The 20,961-nt window shown below is 42.3% G+C and overlaps 2 protein-coding genes across 2 annotated transcripts; both read left to right on the forward strand.

Annotated features, from left to right (window-relative positions):
* The first annotated feature begins 1,026 nt into the window (after positions 1 to 1,026).
* Positions 1,027 to 6,662, forward strand: LOC109878656 (solute carrier family 35 member B1-like). The gene is made up of 9 exons (XM_031827968.1): positions 1,027 to 1,919; positions 2,450 to 2,553; positions 2,711 to 2,841; positions 2,931 to 2,961; positions 3,864 to 4,021; positions 4,158 to 4,284; positions 4,889 to 4,995; positions 5,208 to 5,361; positions 5,656 to 6,662. The coding sequence occupies exons 1-9, from the start codon at positions 1,798 to 1,800 to the stop codon at positions 5,706 to 5,708; spliced, it is 987 nt and encodes a 328-aa protein (XP_031683828.1). The 5' UTR covers positions 1,027 to 1,797; the 3' UTR covers positions 5,709 to 6,662.
* Positions 6,663 to 10,303: 3,641 nt separating this feature from the next.
* On the forward strand, positions 10,304 to 14,883 carry LOC109878690 (cytochrome c oxidase subunit NDUFA4-like). The gene is made up of 4 exons (XM_020470900.2): positions 10,304 to 10,776; positions 13,864 to 13,949; positions 14,136 to 14,196; positions 14,615 to 14,883. Exons 1-4 carry the CDS (start codon positions 10,735 to 10,737, stop codon positions 14,669 to 14,671), a joined length of 246 nt encoding a protein of 81 aa, XP_020326489.1. The 5' UTR covers positions 10,304 to 10,734; the 3' UTR covers positions 14,672 to 14,883.
* The last annotated feature ends 6,078 nt before the right edge of the window (positions 14,884 to 20,961 follow it).

Genomic DNA, 20,961 nt, shown 5'->3' on the forward strand with positions numbered 1-20,961 from the left:
TATTGCAAAATGTCTCCATTTTTTCTTATAATGTATTCATATACATGAGGTATACAAACAGACTATTCAGGTGAAAGTTATGATCACTTATTGATGTCACTTGTTAAATCCACTTCAAATGTGTAGATGAAGGGTAGGAGACAGGTTAAAGACGGATTTTTAAGCCTTGATACATGGATTGTGTGTGTCCATTCAGAGGGTGAATGGGCAAGACAAAAGATGGAATGGGGTATGTCCATTTCTGAGTCCCAATGTTTATCATGAATTTGGATATTGTCTTTGTATTCTCTTGTCCCATTGATGGGGGTGAATGTATTGTTTTTGAATCTGTCAAGTAATTGTTCATTATGATAGACATTTCCCATATTTAAGGCCTAGTAGAATGTTTTTACAGTTGGTTTGTGAGTATACCTAGTGAGTACTCACTTTGTGACTTGACCTATCCCTTGCTCAGGTTGATGAGGAGCAATGTTTATGGCAATATAGTGGCTGTTCCTATATCAGTTTGAAATGCATGTAGTGTCATGCATGAGCATGAACCTCTGCTCTCTTCTGATGTAAAGGCACAGTCTGAATCATTTGGACATAGTTGTCTTTTCCTCCAGCTTCAGATAAGATTTACCTTACTGTTCTGTGATGTAAAATGACATTGTATCACCAATATGTAGGTGTTATTCCATTACTTTCCTGTAAAATGTAATGTTTTAAGCATTGAAGTTGTTTAAACATGTTTTTAGTTTGACAGTAGATACTAACATTAAATGGACATTAAACCAATTGTGAATGGGTTCAGTCATGATTATTGAACAATGCTAAAATGTGGTGGTGCATTTCAATGTTGTCAAATTTGTCTTCGACACGTGTAGCCGTGTCTCCGGAGTAGAAGCCCCGCCCATTCTCTAGTCCGTCTGTTTCAATTGCAGAATATTGTGGTTTATTGCCTTATTTTGACCAATAGAATCCATCCACATCCCTGTACGAAAAAAGACACGCGACAAGTTCGAGAAAGCCCCGCAAATGTTTTCAATAGTCGTCTGTGTAGACTGCCATTTAAATGAACAATAAATCAAAGAGTATAGATCACATATATTACAGCTGGATCTTTTGATACATCAACAAAATAAGAACATTTCGAGCTACCTTGTATGCTGCATATAAGTTGATTCAAATGAGAAAACAAATCACATGGTTAATGCATAGTTATAAAATTGTAGCATCTGCGTTCTGCCAGCACTGTTTTATATGAATGGTATAGTAGCTACAAACTCAAGCATATCCGTTGAGGGCTCCTAATGAACCACTGAGGTCTTTGAGCCAGCTTGTTCTCTGACGTATCTCAATGAAAACAACTACACTCCGGTTTCCACCGGGAAAATTGTCTGAATGGGATGCCTTTGACATAACCTGGATCGGGACAGGAGTAACGTTTGCTAGTACGAGAGACCTGCAATTAAGGACATATATTCCGGATTCAACACTATACTGCGACAGCTGGATTGACAACAATTATGGATTTTGCTAATTGCTAACAACCAACCCACCAATCTAACGTTGGCTAACTAACGTTAGCTAGCTAGCAAAGTCAGCTAGCTAACAGGGACGTTTAGCTAAATATTTGAAGAGGAACCACGGACTGATCTGTAGTCACATTAGCAACTGTCTGCCCAGTTAGGGTAACGTTACAGCGTCACCATTTCCGGGCTTGTGATATCTGGGATTGTGGAGCGGGACGTTGCTTTGAGGGGTACGGGGATCGGATCTGTATCGGTTTCCATACCCGGACAGCTAGAGGACAGCATGGCTGCAGGAAAGGGAGCGGGGAAGCCCTCGCTACTGCAGAACGAGCGTATACGATTCATTGTCTGTTTCCTCGGAGTCTTCGTTTGTTATTTTTACTATGGCATATTACAAGAGACAATGTAAGTAGTTTCCTGGTCTGACATCCGAGCGACATCATTGATTTCTAAACATAGGCTCTTGATGCACATTGCTTTTATTGGCTGTTTCTTTGTGCACATATGTTAGTTGGTGATGCTGTAGTGCAACAAGTTCATGTCATTATTGAATGTAGGCGAGCCAACTCTACAGAGCTGAAACTGTTCAAAAAACGATATCCCTATGGTATTAGCTTGCTACATACTGTAGATATGTCTCGAATGGTATGTCACTCAAGGGTGAGGAATCTCATCTTGTTTCCAGTGATGATTTGTATCTTTAATCAACCAGAGCAGACTACTAGTACCCCACACTGCCCTCTCATTCTCTTTTTCTAGCCTACAGATACTCCACAGTTTAATTAACAAATCATTCCCTTGCTGAATATCAAGGCCTGTGTGTTGTTGTGTGTCACACCTGTTTTATATGTGTAATAAGAAGTGGATTAACTCTGGATTAACATGAGTGGTTGCACTGATAAACTGTCATAATGCTGTTTGTCTGACTTACCCAGTACCCGAGGACAGTATGGTGAGGGGGAGAAGAAGGAGAAGTTTGTTTATGCCACAACGCTGGTATTCATCCAATGCATCATCAATGCTCTGTTTGCCAAGATCTGTGAGTAAACCACACATAGTCATCAATCATGGCCTTTCCCCTTCTGCCCAACACAGTTATCTCCAACATATCTTGCCCCCTGTGGGTGTTTCAATGGTCTGTTGGTATTGAATCTCCATGTATTATAGATGTCTCTTCTCTGCCTCCTCCCCATTAGTGATTCAGTTTTTTGAGGGTTCCAGACCAGACCACACCAAGAGCTGGCTCTATGGAGTGTGTTCCCTGTCTTATCTTGGAGCCATGGTATCCAGCAACTCTGCCCTACAGTATGTCAACTACCCCACACAGGTCAGTCTTATCCCTCGCTGTCATCATCATAATTTGTTGTGATATTTTGTTATTTTAATATCTAAACAACCTCTCTATTGTTGTGACAGGTGTTGGGGAAGTCTTGTAAGCCCATCCCAGGTAGGTGTAATAATTATATTATTGCTCATCCTGACCCCACTCTCAACACCTGAATATGTAATTAACAAGTCATATGCAGCCTTTGACTTGGTGACCAGTGCAGGTTTGAGGGGTTAGTTTGCCTTATTTTATTGCATGGCCTCTTACTGCAGCAGTGTGTCATGTTTCAGTGTCAGCCAGACTCCCTTATCTGCATTTCCAGTGCCATTTTTAAAGCTGCAATATGTAACGTTTTGGGTGACCGAACCAAATTCACATTGAAATATGAGTTATAGATTTGTCATTCTCATTGCAAGCCAGTCTAAGAAGCGGTGTATCTGTTCTATGTGCACTATTTCTATCCTTCCCTTTCTTAAGTTTTGTTTTTGCATCTTTTACTTTGGGTTTTGTATGGTACAATGATTATTTACACTATACATGGCTTGTTTTGTCACATACACTGACATTTGACAAACTATTAGAATTTTAGCAACCCGGAAATATCTGTGTGATTTCTGCATATTGCACCTTTTTTAAACTACACATCCCATCAGCCCTTCCAAACTCAGTGTCCCTGTTTAATGAACATACATTATATTTGCATGCACCTGCTGTGAGTCTCTGTCTCCCCATGTAGACAACCCTATGACTGCAAGTCTCATGCTAACAATAAGTACATGAGCCTAGTCTTCTGTCCCCCCACCCAGTATGTTGCAATATGTAAACACTGTCTAAGGTTAGTGTGTTCTATAGTAATACACTGACCAGTCTTATCCCTTGAGCACGTGCAGCCCATTAATCTACACAGCCATGGTTTTTACCACGTGGCTGACTTGTCTTTCTATGTGCACATCAACCTAATAGACCAGTGATGGCTGCTGCTGGTAACTGCCCCTCACATCCCTTTGCCTTTGGTTCCACAGTGATGATTCTGGGTGTATTTGTACTGAGGAAGAAATACCCACTGGCCAAGTACCTGTGTGTGCTGTTGATCGTCAGCGGGGTGGCCCTGTTCCTCTATAAACCCAACAAGATTGTCACTTCCACAGAATCTGCTTTCGGCTTTGGGGAGATCCTGTTGGTTAGTGTAACTGTCCTCATCTGCCTGTGGTATTATCTCTGTGACCTCGTCTGTGTTTCTCTCTCCCTATATGTGTATTTGCTGTCTGTGCCTCTGTGGGTTTGTAAATGTGACCTTCTCTCTCCCTGTATCCTAGCTGCTATCTCTGACCATGGACGGTTTGACTGGTGTGGCCCAGGACCACATGAGGAATCTCTTCCAGACCAGTGCCAACCACATGATGCTCAACATCAACATGTGGTCCACCCTGGTGCTGGGACTAGGTGAGACACCTGTTGTCCCTCACTAGTGTGAAAATATACACTTTGTCTGATCTCTCTGCTTTGTTTCTTCTGTATCTCTATCTCTGCCAGCTCCCCGTCTCTCTACTAAATACACCATTATTTATTCAATAAAATATCTTCATCTCAGATCTTCCTTCTCAGTCTAAGTGTCCCAATCTCATGCTTTTCTACAGCCTTACTTTTATCAGAAACCCTTTGTTTGGTTTTGGCCAAACCAGTCCCCACTTCCCCAGTTCTATTCAACCCAATCAAACTGCTGTTACTGCTCTGTACCCGTAGGGGGAGCCCTTAATCCACTGTTGATTTTGATTTTGGAACAGGCATTTTCACCATAAAGTCATGGAACCAAATCTCAGCATGGGTTTGATTCCAAAACAATTAAAGTAATTCATTGGCTTCTCTCCACATTTGTAGCAGAAGAAAAGGCTAACCAATCTTATAACTTGAGATTAAAAAATAAGAATCAAGCAGCCTAGTTAAATAAAGGTTAAATAAAAAAGCAATTGTTACAAGCAGGAAAAAATAAATAAATTTATGCTGAATTGTCACTTTCAGTAAATTATCCCATGTGTTTTTCTTTCAGGGGTGTTGTGGACAGGTGAGGTATGGGACTTCCTGAGCTTCACAGACCGTCACCCCAGCATCTTCTGGAACATCCTTTTGTTTGGAATAACTAGTGCTTTAGGCCAGGTGGGTCTCACATGGGTGTGACTGTGTGTGTTAAAAGGAAAACATTTCCATGTCTGCAAATCACATTCTACATTTGAATTGGTTCACATGCGTGTGATTCTTATGGATAAGTGCCAGTATGTGGTTTACAGTGGTCTTTCTCTATTTTGCTCTCATTCTCATTGCAGAGGGTCTTTTATAGTAACAGTCATTCACTCCTCTTCCTCTCTTAGACCTTCATCTTCATGACTGTGGTGTACTTCGGCCCTCTCACCTGTTCCATCGTCACTACCACACGGAAGTTCTTTACCATCCTGGGCTCTGTCCTTCTGTTCGGCAACGTCCTCAACACCATGCAGTGGGTCGGCACTATCCTGGTGTTCCTTGGTGAGTAACAACATTAACTTGTTAACTCTTAATATCTCTCTGATGTTGTGACCATCTCTCTGTTTCTCTCTCTCTCTCTCTCTCTCTCGCCATCTCCCTCCACCATGTGCTCATGTGTCTGTAGTAACTTTATGCTTCACCTCGTAGTTGAAATGCTGAGCTGCTCTTCAGCTGCTTATGGAGATGTTCCATTAGAGCTCAAAGGCCTCAACTAGTAGTGAAGTCTCTTTTTGGTTGATGAGATGACTAGACACCTCTACTGTCTTAATTGTATCATGTGCTTTTTCATTTAAGGTCTCGGGTTTGATGCCAAATTTGGCAAGACACCAAAGAAGACCACACACTAAGGAACCTGGAATATGTGTCATGGCAAAACTGACAAACTGAAAGTCCAGTGGACAGAAATCCATCTCTCTCTGATTTTCTTACCACATCCTGCCTAGGCAGTACACCTACATACACTTAGTCATTGTTAGTTACCATATTATCATTTGTTTTTACATAATCATGAAAGAAGCCCCTATGTTTTCAAACGTCCCCATTCTCCTGAACCTACTAAGACAGACAAGCATCATCTACTTAGACCGCAAGACCACATCCACATGAAGAGTAAATGGGGCAGAATGAGATGGGTGGGCGGAGGAAAGATGACAACATGCACGTCAAATCCCTTGTGGTTGTTGAGGCTGCTCCTCCCTTTGGACTACATCTGAACCACACAGGCCTATGAATCTCAGCTCCAAGATTTACCTCATGAACTCATCACCAAGGAATGCCTGGTTTTCACTGGGATTTGTAACCGTAGTAAAGAAATTGGTTACAGAAAAACACCCTAATAAACGAGTCGATTGTCTTGTCAGTTAGTAGAAGTTTTCCAAGTAAAGCTCTATTGTCAGATCTCAAGTTGGTGAGACCTGCACAAGATTCTGAACGTTGACATGCTGTAGATGAGGAGTTTTATCACTTCCATGTAGTTGACTCAGGATGTTAGTCTTCATTTCCATTATTATCTTGGCAGACAACTAGCCTCTCTGTATTATGGAAATAATAAACATAAAATACTGTAAATGAACCAATTTGTTTGATACCATTGGCCAATCTGACAGCTAAATCTTGTTGCTTTTAAAAAATAAAAGTAGGATATGCCTTGAATACATAGTAAAAGGGAAACCATAATATGGTATCAGCATAGTTATATGTTTAATAAATTGCTATTATTGAAAGTTTTGGCCAAACTGGATGAAAATCTGCCAACGTACAATTATTTTCCAGAGAAATAAAACCGGATGAAATTAAACAGACGACATGATTTGGCTTGAATCTGTGTTTTGATATGACAATTAAACATGTTTTCCATGGTTCTAGGATTGGAACACCAGGCTGACAATGACCTTGTCCTTTCTCAAAATGATAAATGTATCATGTGAGCATGTCATGGGAGTGCATTTGTAACAGTTTCCTTCCTTTGAAGGAGAGGAGGACCAAAATGCAGCGTGGTTAGAGTTCAACATGTTTAATAAAGACCATACAAGAGAACACTACAAATGTGAAAACCAAAACAGTCCTATCTGGTGCAATGACACAAAGACAGAAGACAACCACCCACAAAATACCCAAAGAACATGGCTGCCTAAATATGGTTCCCAATCAGAGACAACGATAAACACCTGCCTCTAATTGAGAACCAATCTAGGCATCCATAGACTACACTAGAAACACCCCATAAACATACAAAACCCCTAGACCAGGCAAAACACATAAATCCCCCATGTCCCACCCTGACCTAACCAAAATAATAAAGAAAACAAAGATAACTAAGGCCAGTGCGTGACAGCATTTGTTTTACTTAATACTGAAAGACTTTTGGAAGGTTTGTTTGTTGTAGTCTATCAAATTATGTCTACTTCACTGGTTGGAACTTTCCCACACAGCATCATAGACTGGCTGTGCAGAAACTCTTATGAGTGGTTAACGACCAATTTTCAGTGAAAATACAATTCAGAGGAAACTAACGTTGGTAGATGTTGGCGAGGCAATCTGATTATCAGGGTGAGCTGCAGGACACTGGCAGAGCACACAGAAAACTAAATTGTCCTGCTCACTGTTTGGGCAAGCTATCCTGAGGTCCTGCTGATAGTGACAATGAATTACAACACATGAAGTGTGAGGATGCTGTTCTCTGATGTAGTAGTTGAACAGTACTATACTGTTTTAAAGCCTCCTTCGTTCAACACCAGAGGACCTGATGGTGTAGTGGTTTGGACGCAGGTTTGAGTCCCGGTCGGCTACCCCCAAAAATTGCTGTGTTATCAGAAGTGGGATGATGTCGTTGTGCGCTTCCAAGGGGATAGTGTTGCATCCCACCTAGTTAAGAGCTTCCGACAGCTAGGCATAGTGGCTCAGGTATTGGATGAACAGATGAAGGGATAGTTTGAGTGAAGCCTGGTCTACCCCTGAAGACGCTGGAGTATCATTACTGAATGTTCTGTAGGTGTGTGAGACAGAGTCAAGTGAAAGTAATCTTCCATCCCTCTACAAATATTCTCCCATGAATGCTTCTGTTGTATGACTGGTGGGATTAATCTTCAAACCTACTGAGGCCTTGTTCAAATACTTTGAAAAAGCATCCTTCCTTATTTGGTGGGGTTGGCAGGGTAGCCTAGTGGTTAGAGCATTGGACTAGTAACCGAAAGGTTGCAAGTTCAAATCCCCGAGCTGACAACATACAAAATCTGTCATCCTTCCCCTGAACAGGCAGTTAACCCACTGTTCCTAGGCCGTCATTGAAAATAAGATTTTGTTCTTAACTGACTTGCCTAGTAAAATAAAGGTAAAATAAATAAAAAATGTTTAAAAAATTCCCTTCCTTGAAGTAGGCTAATCAGTGATTGAATATAATCAGATATAATTGGACTGGTAAAAGGTTTAGTAGGTTGAGGTACTTTATTTACTGTCAGATGACAAACATATTATGTGGTGGGATGAACTAAACCATCTCTGCCTACTGATTGAAAATTAAAACTCTGCAGTGTAAAATGTATTTTGTTGAGAAGGAGAGGAATGGAGACTTTGATCAAGGGAGAAGGAAAGTGAGTCCCATGAGAGGATAAAAACTAGATGGATGTTGGGAGAAGTGCAATATTATCACATGGGGACGTATTTTTGGAATACGGTGGAAGAATGGAGAGAAAGAGAGAGGTGGCGGTTGAAGAGAGTGAGTGTGGCAGAGGGTGAGATTGAATCTGTTGAAGATGGTGAAGAAAAGGGAGATGGGAGGTGGAAGAAGGCTGGTAGCAAGTGCAAACAGAGTGAGCCGTACACCGGATCCAGTTCTGGAGGCGAAATGGAAGTGCATGAGAGCGAATTACCAGAGGTGGCCCAGTTTTTGGTACCAGGTTTGGTGAGGTTCTTGGAGCCTGAGCCTTGTACCGATGGTCAGGATAAATATGGGACTGTTACAGTAGGAGTGACATTTTTGGAGAAAGTAGGCCCCTGCTTTTTGGCTGATCCATATGTGGTTTCAGGGTGGGTGATAACGGAGTTGGGTGCTGTGGAGTCGGTGTAGATAACCCAAAGTGGGCTTGTGATAATTATTTGTATTTCTGTCAGTCAGAGGGAGCGGGAGCCACGCGGGAGGCACACGAATGGGGACAAGAGTGATGACTTGTTTTTTTTCTCAAGAACAGGGTGCCATTGAAAGGAGTTATTACTGGGGTAGTGGTAAATGTGAATGTGGACCAGATGAAGGGGAAGATACCCGGTGTTTGTGATGCTTGTCGTTTGGTGCGACGCAGACAGAGTGGCGTGAGTGGTGAAACAGAGGAGTCATTATCTGTTCTTTTGAGTTTTGAGCTTTTTTAAAATTTATTTTGTAATTTTTTTTATTTAACCTTTATTTAACCAGGTATGCAACTGCGACCTGGCCAAGATAAAACATAGCAGTGTGAACAGACAACACAGAGTTACACATGGAGAAAACAATTAACAAGGCAATAACACAGTAGAAAAAAAAGTGTCTATGTACATTGTGTGCAAAGGGCATGAGGAGGTAGGTGAATAATTACAATTTTGCCTGACAAAGTGATGTTAGGATATTTCAGTAATCCCGTACAAGCTTTTGTGCTGAATCCATTAGGTTGTTACAGGTGTCAAGCTTATGGGCACATGGCAGCAGTGTGTAGGAGGTAGGTTCCTAGGTGTGAGAAGTATGCAGAAGGGCATGAGACAGAGGAATGTGTAGTATTGGGGAAAGAAGCGCTATATGTTAATTGTAGGGATGCCCATGGATCAGAAGTGTCTGTTGCGAGAGAGGCAGGTTCAGGTTACCAGGATTAGAGAAGTGCAGAGGGTGTCGTATGCTGAGGCAGTGAAGAAAGTAGAGGAAGATGGTTCAAGGGGGAGGGATCCTGAGAGGATCCGTGTGAGTCGTAGATCTGTGCCAGTGCTGAAGGATAGGCCTATGAGTGACATATGCTTCAGTAAGAATGGCTTCTTAACATTTATAGCAATGGTTATCAACCACAGGGATGGAACGTAAGTCCCAGAAAATAGAGGTTCTGGTGGAAGCCTCAGAGAAATATTTGTGTGTACAAGATTTGACTTCAGAAGAGTTACAGGGTGTGTTGAGTGGTGGTGTCCAGATAGGGTTTTAAATATTGGAATTGGGTGGTGGGTTTATAATGGTTAGATGACAGTTTTCTCTTCATATTATTGTATTTAATTTTGTTTCGTAAAGCATAAGGGATTTAGACCCGAGTGTAGTTAGTGGCAGTAATGCAACATATATTGGCTGGATGCCAACCGCCGTTAAACCACACCAAAGAAGAAGAAGAACGAGTTGAGGACTCAAGGGCGTGAGGAATCTCCACAGATAGAACAATGAGACAGATATTTCGACGGATGTATAAATGTGAAGCATCCGGTTGGTGTTTCCACTCACAACCAGATATGGTGACGAGGAAGCTAAGTGGCCGGCAGTGGGAGAAGATGGAACGAGATGGACTTTGGCCGATATTCTGCAAATTGTCTCATCGCTGAAACATTTTATTTCCATACAGGTTTCTGTTTCCAAAACTAGAATCTGTGGACTTTACCCTTTGCCAAAGAAAAAGAAAATGCATTGTTTATGGAAGGAGTGCACGGGCGAATGGATCTCACTGGCTCGTGATTTGCTCCCACCTCCTTGCTTGTTCGACCCCTTATGATTCGTTCATCTGCTCCTATTGGAAACGACAGACTGTGGTCTATCTTGGGTCAGTTATAAAAATCATTGATGTCTCTGAAACGTATCTGAAAATACGCTCAATTACTGCCTGGCAAGGCCTACATTAATCCGGTTATTTCCGTACAAATTGGGAGAAGTAAACCCTCACAATGCTGAGCACAGTTAGCCGGCAACTTAAAAGCCACCCAGCAGTAAGTACATGTGAATTCGGGAAGTTTGCTAAATCGAATAGATTTTTTGGGGGGGGATTTGCGTCGTTCTAACGTTTACTTCGAAGCTAACCTCGATTTTTACTACGTTACTCGTTTCCCCCAAATGTCGCCTTTTTGTCATGTATTGTTGAGTGATTGGAAAATGACAGGATTGAATATAACGATATGGTGTTTGCTGCATTGATCGACAAGGGATGGCATTTACCACAGACCGAAACGGCCCTGTTTGTTAGCTACTGTAGCCAGTTGGCGCCAGTGTGAGTTATGTACTTGAAAGGGCAAGGACTCAAAAATGATTTGAATGTATAGTTACTATTATTTACACTTTTTAAGTGGGAGGGCGCGAGCGTGTTTAGCTAACGTTAGATGGTTAGTTGCTGGAATTGCGACCTGGCAAAAAAAGGCCTCAACTCGGTCAAGGACGAGGCGGTTAACCGAGGACATAACGTTACTATGCCAGTGTCACAGAGTCACGACCCGGTGTAGTGGCCCTTTATTGAAAAAGGTTAACTAGCTATTGTCTTGTTTTGCATACTTTGTACAAAATAATAAAATGCAGTACTACAGGATATTTCTTAACGTAGCTCTTTATTAGCTAGCTATAACTGGCATGTTCACGTATTGCCAACCAGGATCAAACTGCCCATGACCTAACCATTTTGGTGGTCTTAACCAATCATAGCACAGTATGATATAGCAGTAAAATGCATCCAATTACAATTCAGTATGTTTACAATATTACAGCTAGCTTTTTTTAAATCAAGAAATAGTATTGGACGTCCCCACATTCATACATTTGCATGTAGGCCAGGTAGCCTAGATTTACTTCTGTGTAATCAGGTGTGAGTCCTTACTCAACATTGACAGAAGCGCTCCAAACAAAATACAATGAATAAATTGACAACTTGTAAATGGAATGAAATAAGTGTAGCATAAATTGTGAACTCGGCAAACGTGTCCGCTCCGACAATGAGAATGGTAAATGACTAATAATAATATATTTTAACATAAATAACTGTAACCAAACGAAGAAAGATTAGAAATGATTGGAATTAACGTCAAATGTACCGCTGGTCATAATCGGCCCCTTTTCAGGACCCTGTCTTTCAAAGATTATTCGTAAAAATCCAAATAAATTCACAGATCTTAATTGTAAAGGGGTTGATCACTGTTTCCCATGCTTGTTCAATGAACTATAAACAATTAATGAACATGCACCTGTGGAATGGTCGATAAGACAATAACAGCTTACAGACGGTAGGCAATTAAGGTCACAGTTATGAAAACCTAGGACACTAAAGAGGCCTTTCTACTGACTGGATAAACACCAAAAGAAAGATGCCCAGGGTCCCTGCTCATCTGAGTGAACGTGCCTTAGGAACACTGCGAGGAGGCATGAGGACTGTAGATGTGGCCAGGGCAATAAATTGCAATGTCCGTACTGTGAGATGCCTAAGACAGCGCTACAGGACGGACAGCTGATCGTCACGGTGGCAGACCACGTGTAACAACACCTGCACAGGATCGGTACATCCTAACATCACATCTGTGGGACAGGTACAGGATGGCAACAACTGCCCGAGAACACCCAATCCCTCCATCAATCCTCAGACTGTCTGCAATAGGCTGAGAGGGGCTGGACTGAGGGCTTGTAGGCCTGTTGTAAGGCAAGTCCTCACCAGACATCACCTGCAACAACGTCGCCTATGGGCACAAACCCACTGGACCAAACAGGACTGGAAAAAAAGTCTCAAAAAGTGCTCTTCACTGACGAGTCGCATTTTTGTCTCGCCAGGGGTGATAGTTGGAATCGCGTTTATTGTGGAAGGAATGAGGGTTACACCAAGGCCTGTACTCTGGAGCGGGATCGATTTGGAGGTGGAGGGTCCGTTATGGTCTGGGCCGGTGTGTCACAGCATCATCAGACTGCCTGCAATGACGACAAGCTCAATCTCAACGCTGTGCATTACAGGGAAGACATCCTCCTCCCTCATGTGGTACGCTTCATGCAGACTCATCCTGACATGACCCTCTAGCATGACAATGCCATACTGCTCATTCTGTGTGGGATTTCCTGCATGACAGGAATGTCAGTGTTCTGCCACGGCCAGCGAAGAGCCCGCATCTCAATCCCATTGATCATGACTGGGACCTGTTGGATCGGAGGGTGAGGGCTAGGGCTGTTTCCCACAGAAATGTCCAGGAACTTGCAGGTGTCTTGGTGGAAGAGTGGGGTAACATCTCACAGCAAGAACTGGCAAATCTGGTGCAGTCCGTGAGGACTGCAGCTGGTAGCCACACTAGATGCTGACTGTTACTTAAGATTTTGACCCCCCCCCCCCCCCCCCCCCCTTGTTCAGGGACACATTATTCCGTTTCTGTTAGTCACATGTCTGTGGTTCTTATTCGGTTTGTCTCAGTTGTTGGATCTTATGTTCATACAAATATTTACACATGCTAAGTTTGCTTAAAATAAATGCAGTTGACAGTGAGAGGACGTTTCTTTTTTTGCTGAGTTTATATGTAATTGTGACTTGAAAGACACTCAAAGGGCAAACCAATTCACACAAGGAAGTTATGAAACAATGAATGCACCTGAATTGGCGGTAGAGAGCAGATTCTGGAGAGACACAAACCTTGAACATCTAAGCCACACTTACCTTCTTCACTCAACATTTTTTAATTATACCTAAGACACATTTTCTTCACACATACTATAGGCCAAAGGAATACTCTCACAAACAGCTTCATGTCCAAAGCAGTAGCCATTTATGGAAAACCAATGGAATTTCATTTGTTATCAAAATTATCTCAAATACCCTCACGGCACCTGTGCCTTGCGTTGCCAATGCTCATCTTAGTGTGATGAACTGTGCCGTCCCCAGCGGCCTCCGCAATGGATTAATCCACTGAGACAGGCACGAATCAGACAGGTGTCTACTGTGCCATAAAATCTATCGACCAAACAATTGACCAGTTGACTCAATGGGGTCAGCCATATTTCCCTTGATTGCCACCTTACCCTGTCCTCTATTATTCCTCCTAACTATTTTCTATTCCCTCCAGCTGGTCCCCCTTTTCATCTTCATCGGTGGTGGGACGGTTATGTCTGGAGCGTATCTCTTGCGCCTGGCAATGGGACCCCATGTCAGGTAAGGGCCCTTGTAGAACACACTGCTAATAAGGCTCCATTCCAAATGGAGAACGTCTGAAATGAGAACCACATAGTAACTGGATTGACCTTGAGTGTTTTAGTCATAAGTCAGACGTCAATTTCAATGTGCAGGATGGGTATATTGCTATTAGTTCAACTTTTCATTTCAATATGTATGTTGTAGTTGGAATCGCAATGGCAACCCCGAGCCATGGAACAAGACAGAACCCACACAGCAGCACAAGGTAGGTCACTCACTTACAGGATGATCCGTTATGTCTGGATTAATGTATCACGATGGTCAGTGCATTAAACTTGGTCTCTGCTGCACATGGTAGTGAGCAGAGGTTGTACAGCGCAGTGAGGGAACATATTAATGTAGTGCCTTGAGCCAAAAATGTCATTGAGCGGTTGTCTGATTCCACTTATCCCATAGTTTAATTAATTATACAGTATAATCCTGTTAGTTTAGTAAGTAATCTGATCAGCCAATCTAATTGTCAGTCACAACAACAAAGCAAGTTTGACTCTGACTGAATAACAAACCTGGGAATGATTCAGAAAGTAAAGGCAGGTTTTTGCTGAGAATAACTGTTATTCATCAATATTTGATCCCTGATGGTCTTGTCCTTAAACTTTATTGTTCCTTTATTTCATTCATAGTTTTACTCAGTGAACATGGACTACAGCAAGCTGAAGAAAGAGGGTCCTGACTTCTAAACTCTTCTGCTGGACCAAAGGCTTGAGGAAAAAAAAGACTTATTCTGACACTGACTTCCCTTACACCTCTAACTTGAAACCAGTGGATGCAAAGAGGCTAAACCGCACAAGTTCTGTCCCCTTTGACCTTTTTAAGTCTCTTTTTTCCCCCCTCATACCTCATGGTTGTGCAGCAATAAAGTGAAGGAGTCTTTTCTCCTGTGTACAGAGAATGATGTCTGTATTTCTTTGTAGTTGGTGTTCAAAGGGATTCAGGACTGATTTAATCCTAAAACATGATATTCTGGTACCAAGTTATAGGTTTGTTCTGGTTTGAAATCATGAAGTCAGTCATTTTTGTTAGCCCACACTAGCTTGACTGTCAATATTTTGTTCTTGGTTTTTGCCTCATGCCACCTTTTGCCGTCCTTGCCCTCCTTTTCCGCCCGGCGGCTCTGTCTGCGTACATGTATATCATAATACGCTTGACTACGCTCCCGTGTGTAATTTACAGTATGACAACATGCTTGGTCCTGCATATGCTCACCCACAAGTTATCAGATGAGCTCTTGACGTGCTCGTGCTGTGTGCCTTGACCATCTGTTCAAGGCTGCACTGCACCATTATAGGCCATGTTGTCTGAAGGTCTGCAATCACTCACTGACTAAAACCAGGCAGGTGGGAGTAAAGGATAACAGACAAACTATAAAGGTTGGCCTTGTATTAGCAACCAATAAAGCAATGATAATGTTCCCGAGAGTATTAAACGGAGTAGATGAAACCGGGTTCTCAGGGAGACTGGTACGGAGGTGTTTCTCCTAGAATGTCATGGCTCTGCCTGATGAGTTTGTGAATGTCATCAGGTCACACTGTCTCTCAGGCTGGGAAAACTCTGAAAAGGATGTGCAGCCAACACAACACTGGAAATGTCAAGGATGGCTTCACATTGGAATAAAACTTCCCCCACCCTCTTCAAGGCTGGAACAGGCTTTGTCTCCAATACAATAATTGTTTCAGTTCAGAGAACTTTCCTTCACAATTTTAATTTGTTTTACAAAGAACCCCTTTGATTACGCTGAAATATTCAGGTTGTAGAAAACTAATCTGAAGACTCTTTCTGTGCTTAATCAGAGACCACTGTAATTGGGGACATGATTATTTTTCTGACAGTGAGACCTCTGCTTAGTCATACAAAATATTGTCACAATATAAAATTGGATATATATTATTGGTCCTCTTATGTGGGGACGGCTCCCTAGAACTGGAAGAACAGTCAATAGTGAGAAACCGTCTGAGTGCACTGTACAAAGAAAAGTTTGCATGACTTCTTCAAGGGTCCTAACCACTGGCCAGCATTGTTACCCTTTTTCACATGACCTCTTGGTCACATCTTCCAGCAACACCAAAGACTAGCAACACACTGTCCATCCAGAATTGACTTTTTATTTAACAAGGCAAGTCAGTTAAGAACAAATTCTTATTTACAATGACAGCCTACTGGGGAACAGTGGGTTAACTGCCTTGTTCAGGGACAAAACAGATTTTTACCTTTCTTTATTGACCGGGAGTCGATCCAGCAACCTTTTGGTTACTGGCCCGACACTCTAACCACTTGGCTATCTGCCGCCCCATATACCTATCTCCTGCTTCATATTTTCTGACAATCTGAGTAGGTACTTGGGATGCTTCCACCACAGTTTGTATGTGAGCACACAGGTACTAATGACATATTTACATTAATGTGTACTTTATGCTATGCAAAGTTTTATACTTGTTTATTTATAGTACCAGTCAAAGGTTTGGAAACAACTACAAATTTCAGAGTTTTAATTTATTTGTACTATTTTCTACATTGTAAAATAATAGTGAAGACATCAAAACTATGAAATAACACATGATATCATGTAGTAACCAAAAAAGTGAAACAAATCAAAATATGTTATTTTTGAGATTCTTCAAAGTAGCCACCCTTTGCCTTGATGACAACTTTGCACTCTTGGAATTCAGATTCACCTAGAATGCTACTTGGTAACTACATTATTTCATATGTGTTAATTCATAGTTTGTATGTCTTCACTATTATTCTACAATCTAGAAAATAGTACAAATAAAGAAAAACCCTTGAATGAGTAGGTGTCCAAACCTCTGACTGGCACTGCATGTCTGTACTCGATAGACATTAGCTCTGTCACAGAGGCATGTTTAGGTTACATAGCAGTTTAACCTGGTATAATGTATCACTGGATGGCACTCAGCATTTGATGCCAATCCCAGACACCCAGGCAATCTGAGTCACATGATAATACCTGCATGCACACACAGGCCAGCAGGGTTTCAATAACAGCATGAACAATACAGAGATCTGTCTCCATGTTTGGTGAGTAGTGAATCTGAAGGTATTACGAATCGGTGGTTTCACTGGTAAACGCAGCAACACTGTGGTCACATAGTTCACATGCCACCAGCCCACTTTCATTAGTTTTCAGATTCAATATACAACAGCAATAATTCTGCAATGCCCCCCTCCCTGCTTTGCTCATTCCCCCAACATCACTGTGGTTCACAGAGTTCAACTGCAATTTCAAATCTGAAGTAAACATGACATTTAGTCTTCTGATATTAATCATGTTTTCTTTGACAATTTATAACCCATTAAGGCATAGAGCCGGGGTTTCTATCTTTACCAGAACAATCACTGCTCTCTCTCTGGCTATATGAATGTTTACCCAGGATCATAGCATTCTCAGTAGAAAGATCCTCTGGTAAATCTGGGATATGAATATCTTATATTAGATATATTTGCAGAGATATTTAGAGATGTAGATGGCGTCAGTGCTCTGTGCTGTGTATTATTATTTGATTAAAACAATGAAGAATCGGAATCATGAGGTGGATTTTAGTGGTAAACTGTACAGTATATCAAGATTTATTGCACTACAAATGAGGTTTGACAGGCAGCAGGTGACCCCTCACACCTACAGCTGTGCTGTACCGACCCCAGTGTATAATACCAATGACACACCACTGTGTGGTGATGACAGGTGGCAGGGGCTGCTAAAGGGGAAACCAGGCTCATTATTGAGTTACAGGCTGACTGTGCTAAAACCTGATTCAATTAGAGTGATGGATATGCTCATGTGTTGACAGCCCTCTCTGTCTCCAGAACTGTGGTTTCACAGGCACCCTACACACCCAGACCAGAAACGGCTGTAGTTTACCACTCCGTACATGATCACTCTCATAGTCACCCAACACGATTCTTCTAAATACCTGTCTTCCTTTGGCCTAGTTTCGTTCATTCAGAGAGAAAAGGGGCGAGGTTGTGGAGAGGTAATCTTAGCTATATTTTTCCTGTCTAAATAAAAGTTTGGCTCTTTCTCTGCTCCCTTTCTCCCACTGATCACTATCGTTCTTCCTCTGCCATCATTTTGTTATCTAATACAACTCAATCATGCACAGATAAACCCATAGGCATATGTACAGAGTGAAGTCAATGCTGTTGTATACCAAGACAATCACATTGATCCTAGGGCTCCTTCACTCCCTCTGACAAAGTGCCATTTGCTGCAGACACCCAGAAAGGTCAGGGCTGTCGATGTAGTTTTGAGTGTTAGATTGAGTAAGGACACTGCAATTTCACAGCCAATTCAAAGGAAATACCATTGGAATGAATCAGGGACTGTGCTGGAGTCTAGGGTGCCTAGTCACTTTGGAAACATTTCCTGATTCTGAAGTTAAATGGCAGCTACTTTCTGTGTGTTATCGACACCTTTACTCAGAGTGGTAAGATACAATAGGATAATTTAGACAACAAAAAACCACAACAGATAAACAAACATCTATATCCAAGTTCTTATCATCCATGGCATCTGTGTGTTATCTAATGTAATCTTTTCTTCAACCGTGGAAAGAAAGCAGGTCAAAATTTAAATAGCTGAAAATAGAACATCTGGCTGGGCCTTGTCAGTCACCGGTGCGTAATGAAATATGGAAATGAGGGCGCTCTTCAAAGAGATGCGGGCCTTCCGTGCCGTCTTGGGTCTCCAGCAGGCCCCTCAACAGCCCTGGTAGAACCCCGCCCCCCTGAAACACACGATGCATTTTCAGGTGCTGTGGCCCGAGCCACCAGCTCTGCCAGCTCGTTAGCGCTTGCAGACTGGCAAGGCTGGCAGGTGGCATCATTAAACTTCAAACCGCTTTCGACCTGGGGTTCCGCTACAAGAAGACCGCCCGCTCACACGCTTGCCAGCAGCTGATTAGCGCCACACCACCACCCAACACACCTTACCCCCCTCTGCTACCATCATCAGCCCAAATAGAAAGCACCCTGTCTCTGGCCAAACATAATATATTTATCAATAACACCAGTCTGTCTTCCTTTTGTTTTCCCCAACATCACTCTTCTCTTTTCTTCTCCTCCACTGAAGGCTGACGGCATGTCTTCCCCTGGCAATTTCCTCTGTGATTGAGTCATGAATGTTAATGGCTGAATTATTTGCTGAAATGGTCTCGTAGGATTCATTTAATGTTCACTGAAAATGGAAGGGCTTTGCCTGTCTTGATAATGGTAAACTGGTGAGAGAGACAGAGCATATGTCTTTGTAGGCAGCCTGACTTTGTATTTTCATTGCCACATTGTAGAATCATTGATGTGTTTTTATATTTTCTGTAGTGATTCAACTTATGGACGACAGGATCCATTTCCACATGTTCTACTTTATTACCACAATATCTAAGAGTGACCAGAAATCCTGTGAGTCTTTCAAACTTCTACTTTCAGATCCACATGATCTCGCCATCCCTTCAGATCCCAACAGGCTGTGTCACTGACCTCCCAGTATGACATGCAAAGCCCCAGAGTGTTGTCAGGGATCTGTGGCCCTCCCATTGCCCCCCCTGGTCAATCTACATAGCACAGTCTGTCACTCTAACAGCCAGAGCCTTGAGGAGGTACAGTCTAGAATTTGAAGACCCAGTGAGATTCCCTCAGTCCTGTCTCTTAATATAAATCACAGACATTTCAGTTGGGACTCTTTCTTTAATGCTGAGAGGGAGCTTTTGCCAACTGTGCCTTTTTAACTGGACAGAAGAAGATCTGATAATGTGCTCCAAAAGCACCCCTGGGAGATGTAAGGACTGCTGTGAGGAGAAACAAGCATTTTGCTGCTGTAAGACTATAAGAAAAGGGGCCTTACTCATAATTCAGATCTTTAGCTAATGAACACGGACACCCACACAACTGAGGCAGACTCCAGGAGAACCAAAATGTCCTCTGACGGGGAGTGAGACAGATGTAGGTCTAAGGAAGCCCTAGAGTAAAAAATAAACACATTTAGAAATATGTGTAGCTTGTCTCTCCTTCTGCAAGGGAAACAGATTCCAATTTTTGGATTGTTATCTTTTATGTCACGTTGCTATCTTGGTACCAGTAATTAGTGTCCAGGGCATAAACACAAATAAATGAGCATGAGGCTAATAGGAAGACTGGTAGATCAAGCAACATTTGCTTGTTTATGTCTTATAACACTCCACTCTGTATGGCTGTAGAGATCTTCTGCATTGATTTGCCACATGAGCAGTGGCACAGAGATCACACAGTTACTCTCATCAACTTCACAGCCTTGGGGCTTTGACACAATCCAGTGAACCCCACTATGCTGTTCCTCCTGAGTCAGGACTGGCTCCTCATCATGTTGTCACACAGTGCACACAAGCCACACGTACAAAGAAGTCATAGGGGACCACAGACAGAAATGTTCCACTGCCTTATTGCAGTGGATTGCTGGGTATGTTACTGTAGCTCTCAACAGGACCGCTGATGAAAATGAATGTACATTCATACACTTTCTGTGAGTTGGGGTGAAAAGCATAGGCCTCTGAAGATATTGTCACGACTTCTACCGAAGTCGGTCCCTCTCCTTGTTCGGGCGGCGTTCGGCGTCACCGGCCTTCTAGACATCGCCGATCCACTTTTCATTTTCCATTTGTTTTGTCTTTGTCTTACACACCTGGTTTCAATCCCCCAATTACCTGTTCATTATTTAACCCTCTGTTCCCCCATAGTTGTTTGTGAGTGATTGTTTCTATGTAGGAAGGTCCGTTATTGTGGGCTCTGTTCTTGTATTGCATTTATTATATGTTGAGTAAAATAAGTTTATTTACTCACATCTGCTGTCCTGCGCCTGACTCCTATACACCAGCTACACACAGACTTCCTTACAGAATCACTCACCTGAAAGAATGGAGTCAGCAGGAGCAGACGCCATCCCTTCAGAGACAGAGGAGCGTGTTCAGCAGCACGCGACCATATT

This window comes from Oncorhynchus kisutch, linkage group LG6 (assembly GCF_002021735.2).
Source record: "Oncorhynchus kisutch isolate 150728-3 linkage group LG6, Okis_V2, whole genome shotgun sequence".
Lineage (NCBI taxonomy): Eukaryota > Metazoa > Chordata > Actinopteri > Salmoniformes > Salmonidae > Oncorhynchus > Oncorhynchus kisutch.